Below are 14,210 nucleotides of genomic sequence, written 5' to 3' on the forward strand. Positions count from 1 at the left end.
TTTCCTGCTTATGAACGTAATGATAAACTACTAGACAAACCACCATATGTTTGATGTAATCACTTCAAGGTGCCAGTGGGTTCAATGTGTCTGAACCTAATCAAACCGGTTGCAGACATGCTCAGACAGAGGGAGCTACTGTGGGGAAAGTGACTACAACTAGCAGTGCACAAAGAACAGAAAAGGAAAGCAAAGCAACGGAATTGTCCTCAGGTATCTTGCTAGTGTTCCTTTTACTTCAATCTGCCATCATATGGTTATCTAACACAGCAAAGACATTCTAGGATACACTGTGGGTTTTATATTCCTTTAGACACAATGCCCTGTTACAATGCAACTTGTTGAGAATACAGTGCTTTAGTACTCAAATGGAAATACACTGGGGTCAGATTCAATTCATGGCTCTGTTGGTACTCTAGGTATTTAAAATAGGACTGTAGCTGTCAATAACTATTTGTATTTATTGTAATTAACATTTATAACCATTTATGGCAGACCAGGACAAATTCAGATGCATTTAAAACACATTATGCAGGGTTATCCAGCTTTATTGCAGGAAAATGTGAAAGAAGGTAAAGGTTAAGAGGAACGTATTTCCAGGAAATTTATTGCTTGTGGTAGTACAGATTTATCACTGGCAACAAAAATTCTGGTCTGCCATTGCCCTTAAATTGAATCAAATAGGCAGGTCTTATTTGGAAATTAAGGTGGTCTTTCTTTCAACCTAAACTACTATGTCAATATATGTTCCTACCAACATATGCAGTTTTAATTTCCAGTTACACAGTTCTCAGCCATGATGAGATATGAGCGAATCTGTCTCGTTTCGCATCACTGAAAAATTTGCGAACTGCAAAAATTTGTGAAGTGCCATGATGGGAGAGGAAAAAGTTGAATTTTATTGCAATAGTGCTTCCTTAAGAATTCTAAACTAGTCCTCTGATAACCTTATTTGCCCTGACTCAGTCCTACTCTCTGATGGGCAGAAATGTTCCAATGTTTCTAAATAAATAAATAAAAAAAATATCTGTATTCTCTTGGCTTGAGATAAAACTGGAAATGGCCTTTTTTCCCCCCTGCACACTCTAGAGGCTGGCAGTGATGTGTCAATGTTTGAAACTCTGCGGGATACCATCTACTCTGAGGTTGCCACACTAATTTCACAAAATGAGTCCCGGCCTCACTTCCTTATTGAGCTGTTCCATGAGCTGCAACTTCTAAATACAGATCATCTGCGGCAAAAAGCCTTGTTTGCACTACAGGTAATAATATTTCCTTGCTTCTCTGTATTTATTAAAGGAGACATATATAAAAATTAGGAATGTACCAGTGAATTATGCTCCTAAATATAGAAGGATTGTGCTTAAAAAAAGTTGTGTTTTGGACTGATTTATTGAGAAATTCCCCTAAAACCCCAGTAGTCCCACTAGTCCCACTAGTCCCCATTTGTTCCACTTCCTGCTGGCTGAATTCTCTGGATGTGCAGGGGAGCTGACGGCACTCTGTAGGATAGGAACTAATCAGCAGCTAGGCTGACCTGATAGGGAACAGAAGCCTGTCTGTGCTTGTGTGACTGCAGGGCTGTGATTGGCTTTTCCCCTCCTACTGTGCTTCTGGCAGGGAACGTTAGGACATGCCTACCTCTCATTTCTAACAGGGACAGAGAACTGATAGGATTTATAGGGAGTTCCAATAAAGGGGCCATTTTTGCAGACATTATTAAATTTTTTTAATCAATTTAGTAAAACCAGCACCATATATTATTTATAATTGCCTACAAAATTAGGGGTTTCCCATTTATCCAACATGTCTCCTTAATTGAGAAGGAAAGGCTAATGTGTTAATCTCAAGCTGCAGGCCTGCCTTCAGTCCTCTCAGCAGTGCTCTTAAGTGGGATGATCAGAAGCCTTATAGGAAAAAAAAAACCTGCTGAGCTCTGTAAACAAATTGCCAGGCTCCTGCACCAATACAAAGACCCTTGTACATACACAGTACATGCATACTCAGTGTGGCGTTTCTGTGAGTGCTTATGGCTGTATTTATATAGACCTTTCTGATAAAGCTTACTTAGTTTTTACCTTTCCTTCTACTTTAAACCCTTAGTTAAATGCCATTTTGCTAGGATCTTAAACTGTGCATCTGTCCCTACCTGATTGGTGGCACAAAGCATTTTAATGGGGATTTGAAGACTATGAAGTGTGAGATGATGATTGCATATTTACTGTCCTGGGATTTCTGTATGAGGGGAGAGACCTGAACAAATGTTAGACAACAAAAGGAGTTCAGAGTCTGAAAGTATCATTCTTTGCAGGACATTGTAACCAGGCGTATTACTGAAAGCAATGTGAAGAAGCATGAAACATGCACTAAGCCTCTGGAGTCAGCTGGGTGGATGGCTTCAAACTCTGAGCTAACACCAAGTGAAAGTCTGGTCACCACTGATGATGTGTGTATACAGTTCTATAATTTGTCATTTAAATAACCAGTATTAAAACTGCTCCTTTCTCCTCCTTTCTTCTCCTTCCTCCTTCTTTTTCCTTCTTTTGCTTTCTCCCCTTCATCCTTTTCATTCTTTTTCTTCTTTTTTTCTTATTGACATGTATTTATAAAATGCCGACATATTCTGCAGTGTTGTTCAATACATGGTTGTATACATTTTAACATACAAGAAAACATACAAATAACCAACACAGGACGTTAAGATCTATTATCAGCTTTTTAAATGAAGACTCAGTGGAGGGCTGTAAGTAGCACTCCAGCACTAAGCAAATAAGAATTTCCAACATATCAGGCCTTACCAGTGTAAAAGTTGCAATCCATTAGGACACTACAGGTCCTTTTGTATTTTATTCTGCTTTATATTCCGGCAGGCAGAATTAATTCTGATCTGCCATTCTGTTTTAGGAGCTGTATGCTAAAAATTCAGATGGTCCAGCATGCCAGGAAATTGAACAGAATGATGCGGATAATATTAGCTCTTTATCGACCTCATCAAATTTTGAGCCATTTGCCACTGATGACTTGGGTAAGTTTTACTTATTGGTTATTTTTGGCCACATTGTCCATTAGTGAGGTCCTTGCTGATACAGCTTCAAAAATGTATTTTTACCTTTAGGCAACACTGTGATTCATTTTGACCAAGCACTGGCTAGAATGAGAGAATATGAACGCATGAAAAATGAAACTGAAGATAGTTTAGTTGCAGACTGTTGCAACCATCTCAACGCTGCTGCCTCAAGTTTGGAAGGTAATCATTTACAAGGTAGAACTTATGTTTACTGAAATTAGTGTTTTTCTTATACGGGAAGTCTACAAAAGGCAATGTTTCTTGAGGGCAGAAAAAGGTTCTCTTGTTTGTTATACGTTCTGATGCCTGTGATTTTCCCAACATGGGGAATACCATATTTTGCAATGTATTGCTAGATTCTGTTATAGATTTGTAAAAGTTAGGGATGCACTGAATCCCGGATTCGGTTCGGGATTTGGGTGAATCCAGCTTTTTTTTTTTTTGATTGATTGATTTGGTTTTGCCCGAATCCACGGTCCCTGCCGAACGGAATCCGAATCCTAATTAGCATATGCTAATTAGCATTTGGAACGGGTTACATTTTAGGGGGGGAAAATTTTCGCTGCAGACTTTTAACCCAGGTTTGGGTTTTGGCAGAATACGTCAGGGTGGGTTCGGGGGTTCAGCTGAACCCAAAAAAGTTGGTTCTGTGCATCCCTAGTAAAAGTGCATGTAGTTATGAAGGCATTTATTGCACAGAAATACTGTTTTAAGAAGAAAGGTCATTGTATAGCAAATCTTAAATGCGTTTGATAGTCAGCCTTCTGTGAGGCATTCATAGATAGGTGCAGACTTTGCTTTACCAGTGAAACTGCTTTTCATCTCCTCTTTTGTTTTTTTGAAAAGGAACAAATGATGAATCAAGAGGACATGCCCAGCATTCTGCAGATGATGCATCTGCAATTCCATGCCCCTATATTGATTCCAAGCAGCTTGACCGGCAAATAAAAGCAATTATGAAGGAGGTTATTCCATTCTTAAAGGTAAGCTCTATCAAACTTTATGATTGTGTTAAAGGGGATGTTCACGCTAAATTATTTTTTGTACAGGTATGGGACCTGAGGTTTTCTTGAATAAGGAGTCTTTACATTTTTTGGAATTCTGTACCTTAAGTCTACTAATAATTCATTTACAATTATATAAACCCAATAGGATTATTTTGCCTCCAATAAGGATTAATGATATATTAGTTGGGATCAAGTAGAAAGTACTGTTTTATTACAGAGAAAAAGGAAATTGTTTCTAAAAATGTGAATTATTTGATTAAAGTGTAGTCTATGGGAGTTGGCCTGCCTGTTATTCAGAGCTTTCTGGATATTTGGTTTCTGAATAACAGAACCCATACCTGTACTTGAACTGTGACAAAGTGAATGTGTAACATAAGAGTAGGTACAGTTTATGTTGCATATTAAGAGAAAAATACATTTCAGCTAAAAATAATGGTGATGCCAAATTAGTTTGAACCCATTTGTGCAATAATGCAAATTCACTACAAAGAGTAATGTCTCTTAGTTGTACTCTGGTGTTTGTTTATTACATCTCTAGCCTTAAAACGCAAATATGGCACAATTAAGGTATAATGTATAGTCTACAATATAACATGGAGAATTTAAATCATTTATGCTCTGTATTATAGTTTAGTAGCTATTTGCTGGCATGCTGTATTGTACTTGGTGCAGCTGGTCATTAACTGTTTATTATTTTGTATATTGTTTGCATTCTAGGAACACATGGAAGAGGTTTGTTCACCTAATTTACTTACATCAATCAGGCGGCTAGTTTTGACACTCACACAGCAAAATGATGAAAGCAAGGAGTTTGTAAAGTTCTTTCATAAACAGCTTGGCAGCATTCTACAGGTAAAAGTTTGCAGAGGTGATCTTAATATTGTAGTGACATACTATGGTGGTGATGGAATTGCAATCTTTTAAAATATAAACATTTCTAAACAGATTAGATTATGGAAAAAAGCCAGGGTGGCATGTCATATCTTACAGGACTCTAGATAAGAGCCACATGTAACAAAATGGTTAATGATTATTATGCATGTTGCTAACGAGCAGTGACTAACATCTTTGCTAGCTAAGGCTTAACAAACTACATAAGTTTTGTTATTTTGGTGTAATTGACAGATGTAATGTAATTACTGACATATTGATTAGCTATCCCTGTGTTGTACTACACTAATTCCAACACTCACATAAACCCTCTTCAGCAAGTCTTGATGAACTATTTCCCCTGACACATTAGCCCACATTGAACATGAATCTCTGACTATTATCCTTTGATAAATGTACCCTTTAGTCAAAGGCTAGTGGCACACGGTGCTGCTTTTCATCAGGCGCACATGCAAAGCACATCTTTGTGTGGAAACATGAGATGAGTGTTTGGTTTTTTTTTTTTTTTTTGCCCCCAAATCTGCTCCGCTAGTAGGCTAGGAGGCGGGACATATGATTTACAAAAGAGTGGGGGCGTGCCTGAACTACTCTGGCTTTACACCCTAGCACTTCCCTGGAAAAAGGAGCCCCTCGGGCAGTGACTGTGGACGATACTTGGGGCAGGGCTACCCATTCTCTACATGTTAGCCCATGTGGCAAGAGTACATATTCCTGGGATTTTTATCCTCCTGGGATATTTATCCTGTGAGGAATTCAGGAAACCTGGCTGGGGGGACAAGAGCTGAGCAGTATGTACAATATCCTGCTGCTGATGTGATAGCCATGATCATGTCCCAGCCCACCCTCCTGCACCAATCTGCTGGTCTGACTACCTAATGGCGCTCCACTCATACCAATGAACGTACCTGTACCAGGCAGCCACTTACTACTTCTGGCACTCCAAATATCAGACATATGCCAGAAGGTCGGACAAGGGGGTGGGTAGTTTTGGAATGAGTCCCGGCAACAGCAGCACAGGTCCCCTTTTTTGCATGCACCAAATTCTATACCAAATTTCTAGATGGTTAAACATACCCTTTGTACCACTCCTGCTCGCCTGGTTTCAACTGCATTCCTATGCAGTCAGGGAAATAGCCATGTGTGACACTAGCCTAATACTGCAGTTTGTTCTTTCTATTTTACTGTGGTTAAATGTATGTTGGCTTTGTGCATAGGACTCGCTGGCAAAATTCAGCAATAAAAAGTTAAAAGACTGTGGAGAAGATCTGCTCGTTGAAATTTCAGAAGTTCTGTTCAATGAATTGGCCTTCTTCAGACTGATGCAAGACCTGGATAATAATAGCGCAGCAGTTCAAGGGAAGGTTTCAAAAAAGCCTGATGCAGCTGTGGTTTTGGAGTCATTTACCAAAGAGGGTGACAAAGTAATTGGATTTTATATTTTTTGCATATTGTGTCTTACTTTTATATGCTTGGTAAAAACTTACACTAGATGCAATTGTTTGTCATTTTATGTATCATGATTACAAAGGTTACTTTTTGGCTTTCAGGAAGAGAAGTTATGTCAGGATGAAAACTTTTCAGCTACTAGAGAAATTGATGATGAAGATAAAGTATGTATATAGAAGATAATCTGCACGTTTTGTAAAGTGATATTAACAAAACACATAGGAAAAAATGTGTTTTGGTTAAGACATTTTTTACTACAACTTTTGTTGAGACAAAGAAAGCAAAAAAATTTACCAGTGAAATACATTCTTGTTTTGCCTTAGAATCATCCCTCCAAATATGCAGTTATTACTCATGGATCAACATTCCTTCAAAGATTTTAATGGCCATTTACTCCCAAAATTTTTTATGCTGTCCCAAAGGCAACCACAACATTGTCCAACAATGTTACAAATATTCTGCCATATTCTGTTTCTGTTGCCAAAATGTTATTCATTGATTAGTTTGGGGCTGTCAAATTTTTTTTTTTAGACGCCTACTTCCTCCTCACTCTTATCTTTCCTTGGAAAGCTGTACCTCATTTACTGAATCAAGTCTTAATAGTGTCAGGAAACGGTGTGGCACATTTGTAAAGGGAATTTAAAATGAATTTGTCTTTACTACAGTTTGTTTATTCTGCCAGGACAAGGATGACACAGAGGCAGCACAAGAAAGTAGAAATATTGATGCTGAAGTCTTGAGTGGAAAATCTGACATTTCTGAGGAAGATGATGTAAATGAAAATCTGCCTGTATCTATAAGTAAGAACAAACGATATCATAAGGAATCATGTAATTTGTATTTGCATTATATACACTTAACTGTGAATGCTGGATTCATCTTAAGGGGACAGTATTTCCCCTTTTCTCAGGTATTTGTTGGAGACAGGCACCATGGGGTATAGTATCTAGCAGCAGGAGGTAGGACACTATACCCTCCCCCCATCACTCCCTGGTCTAGCCACTTTTTTTCTAGTGTCCCTCAAGGAGACAGGACCTCTGTCTTGCCTGTGGCCAGATTAGATCTGGCACCAGGGGTTGAACTAGCGGCCTCCAACAACAGCTTCAAAAACCTCCACTACCAACTCTCCTCTTCGGTCTCATGTCGGCACCCAGGGTCTTTACCAAGATCATGGCAGTGGCTGCTGCCGCACTGAGGTCTCAGGGGATATCTATCGCACTTTAGCTTCTTAAGGCTCCTTCCCTTTTTGATAGCCACATCCCAGCTGTCCCTGGTCATGGATACTTTAACCAGTCTGAGATGGACGATCAGTACAGCCAAGTCTCACCTGGCAAGCCGGTTACCTAATCAACAAATTGATCCAGGAGAGTGCGCTGAGGTCTTCCAAGACATCATAGATTGGTGGGCTTTCCAGAGGCCAGGTGCTGCGACCCACTGACACTCTCGGAAGATGCCCTGACGGCCATGTGGGATTCGACCTGGCTTATGCCTTTCCCTTTCTTCTTCTACTGCCCAAAGATCAAGGAAAACTGTGTGGTAATCCTGGTGGCTCTCCATTGGCCCAAGAGAGCCTGGTTCACCGACCTAGTGAATCTCAGCAAGTCCAAACCTTGGCACCTGCTTCAGCTTCCTGACCTCCTGACTTAAGGTCCAATCTGAATTTGATGTCATTGCTGTTGATTTGCTAGTTCTCCATCATAAGTTAATTTCCCCAGGGATCATAAACACCGTGATGGTGGACTTACCATCGTGTATGGAACACCTACATGGAATGGTGCAAGTCCTCAGGCTATGCCTTAAACAATGTTTCTCACCTTCTCTCCTTCCTCCAGGCAGGACTGGAGAGGAAGCCCAAGGAGAGACCCTTCAAGTCCCAGGTCTCAGCCTTTTCAGTCCTTTTTCAACAACGACTTACAACCCTTCCTATGTGGTAAATTTTATTACAGGGGGTGTCTCAAACATCCCTGTTTGTCCTGTTTTATGGTCCTCTAAAGGCTTCCAAGGCCTCCTTATCCCACTGGATCAGAGTGGCCATCCGCCACTTGCGTTGCTTGAGATTAGTCACCACCACTGCGCATCACAGTGTTCAGGAACAAAGTCTCAGCCGCAACTTGATCGTCCATTCATTACTTCACAAAATTCTACAAATTTGAGGTTTTTTTCAGCATCTGAGGCTCATTTCGAGAGAGATTGCAGGGAGAAGGGGTCCTCCCTCCTGCTGCTAGATACTATACCCCATGGTCCCTGTGTCCCACAGACATCCTAAGAGTAAAGGATTTAAAGATGAGTATCAAAAAAATCCCCTTTTTAACATTAGTTCAATGATTAGGGCTTGTGTTGAACATACTTTTTGCATATTGTTTTGCTTAGGAAAAAAGTATGGTCTCTTTTGTTTCTTGCCATATTCTGCTTCCTTGTCTTAATGTGCAGAGTCCAACAAATCTGCAGTCCATGAGAAACCCTTTTATATAAGTAAATACCTGCCACCTCTGAAAATGTAACTAAAGTCACATACTCCTTCCTGATCCCAAATAGCAAATCAGTTTCATTTTCAAAGATTGCTTTGTTTAGTGCAAGAAACAGCAAATCCATACATATTTCCTAAATAAAACGATAGGTAAAAAGTATCCCCGGCACAAGCCCTGTTTATTGAACCAATGTTGAAAACTGGTATATACTGTCCCTCTAAGATCTTCAAACTAAAGATCTTATCTCTCTCCAGAGCTGCCTCTGTTTTGCAAGAAAACAGTTGTGCTGTCCTTTCTTTACCATACAGTTCTTCTTCAGCCGTCTTTGTAACAGCAGGGGAGAGATGAGGGCTTTTTGGGGTGTCTTGTTCAAGATGCTTTCCAGGGGAGATAACTATTACTTATTATCTTTTTCTATATCTCATTGACATTCTGCAAATCTACAGAAAATATACATTTGTCCCTCTGCAAGTGAAGTCTACACTCTGCACTTGGACAGGGACAACCCCTGCACACCATTCCTCTGGCAGGACTCTGATGTCGCCTCTTTCCTTTTGGTTTTCTAGGTTCAACAATTATATAGTGCCATTCCCTGGATATGAGCAGGTTTTTCAAGGATGCAGATTAGTCATTTTATTTATTAAACGGAACCATAAATTCAGAGTTTTACTCTGTCTTACTTCTCAGTCTCTATGACTCAGTTTGGGAAATTGTTTTTTTTAACACTGATGTTTAATATGACCCTTTTGAAGTAATGGGTGTTTGCTGTAAGAGGTATCCTGGCTTTCCTAAAGTGTTTTTCCCTTTTCCCTGAAATAAGAATAGGGTGTTTAATCATAGTTTTACTCTCAAAAGGTGACTGTTTGCTCATGTGGAGAATGTTGGTGAATGTGTGTCCTGTGCCTTTGCTCTAAGCTGGGTGCAGATGTCCAAACTTCCCCACAACCGAACAGGATAATCACATTACTAACCAGATTAGCCAGTAGAGGTTTTGATCAGATTTCTTGGCTCCCAAACTGATTGGTTGCTGTGGGTAGCAGTTTCACCAGCTCAACATTAACATACTGATTTTTCAAAATCTAAAATGATTTGGGCTTTGGTTTTATTGACTTGTATATTTAAAATTATATAGGTTTATCAAAAGCAGAGACACAGGCCTTAACAAATTATGGCAGTGGTGAAGATGAAAATGAAGAGGAGGAAAATTATGAATTTGAGGCCAGGCCTGTGGATGTCCAAACATCCCTTGAAACCAGCAGTGAAATTGCAGACGAAACTGAAAAGGAAGAGGTATTCATATAAATATCTGTGTCTTTCTAACTATAAAATATATGGAATACTTATTTAATTGTAATTATGGATTTCACTCTAGATGGAGAGCAGACCTGAGGCCGATATTGAGACTGAAAAGACATTGTCATTAGCAGTTCATGAAATGGGTATTGATCTTTAACTTTTATTTTCATACAGTATCTAACACTCTACAATGTTTTATTGCTTATGCCTATGCTTGACAATGATCTAAACTGTTTGGGTGGCAGCAAATGGAAATATCACAATTAAGTTCTTATTCTAGGAGAACTGTCAATTCATGAAGATCAGCTAAAATCTGATAGCGATGTTCTGCCTCATTCTTCACTGCTTTTAAGCAACGGGAACACTACAGATTTCTCAGGGACCGCACCTGTTAATGTTAAGTCACCTGTGGATTCACCTGGCACCTCTGGAGCTGGCAGTTCCGACACAGAGTCTCCTGTCTTGGTTAATGACTTTGTGAGTTAAACAGCACACCTTTCTTGTTTTATTGAAAATGATGAGGAGTTTTTTTTTTTTTTTTAAGGGATGTCAAAATAGAGACTTCTGTGGAGACCAAGATTACACAGGGCCTAATGGGGTTTGTGGTTATGTTGCTTTTTCATTCCCCAAAATAAATGAATGCACTTGTGTGTCTTGGCATTTTTCTTTTTCATGTTATATAAAATATCATGTTATACCATTTAAAGCTAATAGTGGCTAGAGTGGTTGGCTGGTTTGGGTGAAATTGGGGAATAATGTGTACTTGTTTTATTAGATACCTCTGGAAGCTCAGCTTAAAGGTAATTTAGAGGCACATACTAAGCAATTATGAGATAAAATTGGATTTTTTCTTCCAGATAATTTCGAGATTTACAAGTGGGTTTTCACCAGAACTTGATTTTTTCATTATTTCACATAATAACATTAAGCCCTATTGAGGCTTAGAATAGTCAGTGAAAGCCTGTCCTTCAAGGAAAAGTTAATCCCCTCATTGTTTTCAGTTTCACCAGTTTCAAGGGGAATTTAAGCCCCTCATTGTTTTCTATTTCACACCTTTCAAGGGGAAGTTAATCGCATCATTGTTTTCAGTTTCATCCAGTTTCAACTGAAACTTAGACATTATTGTTTTCCAAGAATGAATGCCAATGCTCCTAAAATGGCTGCTGGAGCAGTTCCTTTTTGGGGAACAATAAAAAGGATTCATGGAAATTAATGTCTGTTTAAACTCAAATTTTTCAAGTTGTAATAATGCTTTCAACTCGAAAAATTTAAGCATTATCTTAACATTTTTAATTTGCTGTGTTCCTATTTACATATATTATTATGCTTTTAACACAAGTTATATCCACAATACATGCTTATCTTTCTACAGGAAACTGGATCAGGAAACCTAAGCCAGAAGTCTGATGAAGATGATTTTGTGAAAGTCGAGGATTTGCCACTTAAACTTACCATGCCAATGCCAAAGGTATTAAATGACTTTAATAGGTAGTAGGTAGTAAGCATCACATAGGAGTATAAAATGGTTTAACGGATCCTATTTCTCATGTCAGGAACAGATAATGAAAGAAATGGAGGAAGAAGAGAAAAAAAATAACTTGTGTGATGAAATTCTCAATACCAGTGATGAAGGAAATGGCGCAGATCAATTGGCAGGGGATCCTGGTGCTTTAAAAGAACCTGGTAAGCATGACTGGAAGCAATCACTAAATCTGTGTATCATTATTAGCTTTGTAATGTTATATTGTATACTTTGCCTTGTATACTGGTAGTAAATTGCAAATTGGGAAAAAGGCACGTTTCTGACATCCTCTTGATTATGGATATCTCGATATTGTCATTAGCATGCTGCATTAAATATTGCTTAAAAGAGAAGAATAGTCAAATACACAGGGGGCGGCTGCTCATTTTTTCTATATAAAATAGGGAGAAGGAAATGTTAACTCACTGGGGGGGGGGATGTCAGAAGTTAGGCACCCCACTGATTGTTATGACTTACCTGATACCCCTGGCCAATGCTCCTGTTAGCAGAATACGTCCCCAGCCCGGGGTATTTCTGCAGAAGTTCTTTGGAGCAATCTTTCTTCATCTTCTCTCTTCTTTTTACGGGTCTGCGGATGTGCGCACTAGAGTGAAAAAGCAGGCTTTTTGTTTATAAGTTCAGCTTTAATTCTTCTGCACATGCTCCTACCCGGACTGGAACAAAAAGAAAACAGAAGGCTCCGAAAAAGATGGTGACAAGGGTCTTCTGCAGAAATACCCTGGGCCGGTGCAGATTTTAGTGAACAGAAGCAGCGCCCCTGGGTATCGGATAAGCAATTTGAATTACTGTGGGGGTGCCTAACATTTTGACCCCCCCAGTGATTTAAACTTCAGTTCTCTTAATTAAGCAAATTGTCCCACCACCTCCCAATGAATTTGACTTTCCTTGTACTTAACGCTTTCTGTGGTCTGACTAATCAGTTATTAATGAGCCTAACAGTGTCAGTGGGGACACCTGCGGGTAAAATCCTGAGAGACCAGAGATTGGCATTTGTGAACAACTTTTATTTGTAACACCAAACATGTTTAGAGGGCACAAAGGAGAGGCAACACCAGGGTACAGATGTTTTTTCTTACATGTGATAAAGCTAGGGGTGAGCATGCTAGAGCCTGGTACAATAGTGTCATTTGATTTATGCTTTAACGCCTGCCTTCTCAACCATTCATTTTAAATACCTGATCTTTGCTTAGTTCCAGATAGTCCCGGCATCAACTCTGCATGAGCAGCAACTGACAAACAAGATGATCACATGATGTACACGTGAAATAAGTCTGCAAATGTATTAAACTTTTTGATACTGCCTCTTGGGCCAATTCTGCCTGTGTCAGGTGTTTTTCAATAGCAAGCGTATATTGATCCACAAGTCTGTTTCTTTCCTCTCTCCAATGTTCTTGTTTTTTTCCATTTTGTAATTTGAAAAGTGTTGGAATGAAGTTCAAAATAAAGTTTTGGTTTGTCTGTAGATTTGTTCTTAGTTTTTTTTATAAACCTAATTGCTCTCTCTGAATTTAAGATGCAGAATTTTTTTGCAGTCTGTCTGCACATTCCGTTTCCTGCTCTAACCCACTCGGCCCCTCGCTTAGAAATTGACTTTGGCTCTTGTCTAACTGAGCATGCTCAGTTCTTCTCAACTCAGGATACCAAAGACACCCCCCAGTCATGCAGCCAATGAAGAGATAGCACTGCTGGTTTCTATAGAAACTGCTGTAGCTGTGCACTCTGCTGGAGAAAAATGTTTTTCTCCTAACTCCCCCCCCTTAGGAATGTGGATCTGAGCCAATCAGCAGGAAGCTGACTCATAGTCTAACTAACTGAGCATGTTCACTTGGTCTGAGTGTCTGTGCAGGAGTGAGGCATTATGGGAACTTTCTTTACACAGCTAAGCGTTTTTTCTTCCTGTTTGGCTTCTGATCATCTGAACAGGTGAAATATGGGGAGACTTAAGGGCAATATTGAGACAACTGAAGGTATGCCTGCAGCTTGAGATTAACTCTTTATTAGCATTTCCTTCTCCTTTAAGTGTAGAACTGTGGTACCAGGCCCAAATATATCCTGGGATTTCAAGTACATAGGGTCCCAAACTTTCCCCCAGGAGCCCAATAAATAGTGACTGTCTGTGGCATCTTGCAGCCGCCCCTCTGGCATTTGCCAGAACCCACAGATTGCCAGTCTGGGCCTGGTGGTCAAAATGCTGGATAAGGTGATTGTACACAAACCTTTCCAGCAAGTTTAACTAGACGGTAGTTGGTGGGAGGCTAGGTTTTTTTTTTTAGAAGTAGTACTTGGTGTTTAAATGAGAATGGAAAATACCACAAGAAAGGGTTTCCAATATAGTTTGCTCTGCGTGAGTATAATAGTGTATTGCACACTGAGCGGTGGGGTTAGAGAAGAGCAGAAGGTTGGTAAGTGCACCTGCTGTAGTACGTGAAGGATGTACTGGCGGATCCTGGAGGAAATTTCCTGTTACTGGTTTCTTTGCAGATAGATATTTT

At 39.5% G+C, this 14,210-nt stretch overlaps 1 protein-coding gene across 6 annotated transcripts in view; it reads left to right on the forward strand.

The window, feature by feature from the left end:
- pcm1 (pericentriolar material 1) overlaps positions 1 to 13,180 on the forward strand; it is a 51,266-nt gene extending 38,086 nt beyond the window's left edge. For 4 of the 6 annotated variants that reach the window (XM_012955659.3, XM_012955661.3, XM_012955662.3 and 1 more), the window contains 16 exons: positions 70 to 213; positions 1,090 to 1,262; positions 2,312 to 2,446; positions 2,905 to 3,025; positions 3,116 to 3,247; positions 3,914 to 4,050; positions 4,792 to 4,926; positions 6,180 to 6,386; positions 6,513 to 6,575; positions 7,094 to 7,211; positions 10,012 to 10,169; positions 10,252 to 10,318; positions 10,456 to 10,652; positions 11,548 to 11,643; positions 11,729 to 11,858; positions 12,909 to 13,180. In XM_012955659.3, coding sequence (XP_012811113.2) covers positions 70 to 213; positions 1,090 to 1,262; positions 2,312 to 2,446; positions 2,905 to 3,025; positions 3,116 to 3,247; positions 3,914 to 4,050; positions 4,792 to 4,926; positions 6,180 to 6,386; positions 6,513 to 6,575; positions 7,094 to 7,211; positions 10,012 to 10,169; positions 10,252 to 10,318; positions 10,456 to 10,652; positions 11,548 to 11,643; positions 11,729 to 11,858; positions 12,909 to 12,940 — 2,045 coding nt within the window. In that variant the 3' untranslated portion in view covers positions 12,941 to 13,180. The remainder of the gene's footprint in view (positions 1 to 69; positions 214 to 1,089; positions 1,263 to 2,311; positions 2,447 to 2,904; positions 3,026 to 3,115; positions 3,248 to 3,913; positions 4,051 to 4,791; positions 4,927 to 6,179; positions 6,387 to 6,512; positions 6,576 to 7,093; positions 7,212 to 10,011; positions 10,170 to 10,251; positions 10,319 to 10,455; positions 10,653 to 11,547; positions 11,644 to 11,728; positions 11,859 to 12,908) is intronic. The other 2 variants (XM_018095637.2, XM_018095648.2) reach the window with 1 other exon arrangement.
- The last annotated feature ends 1,030 nt before the right edge of the window (positions 13,181 to 14,210 follow it).

The sequence above is a fragment of the Xenopus tropicalis genome, chromosome 1 (genome assembly GCF_000004195.4).
Source record: "Xenopus tropicalis strain Nigerian chromosome 1, UCB_Xtro_10.0, whole genome shotgun sequence".
NCBI lineage: Eukaryota > Metazoa > Chordata > Amphibia > Anura > Pipidae > Xenopus > Xenopus tropicalis.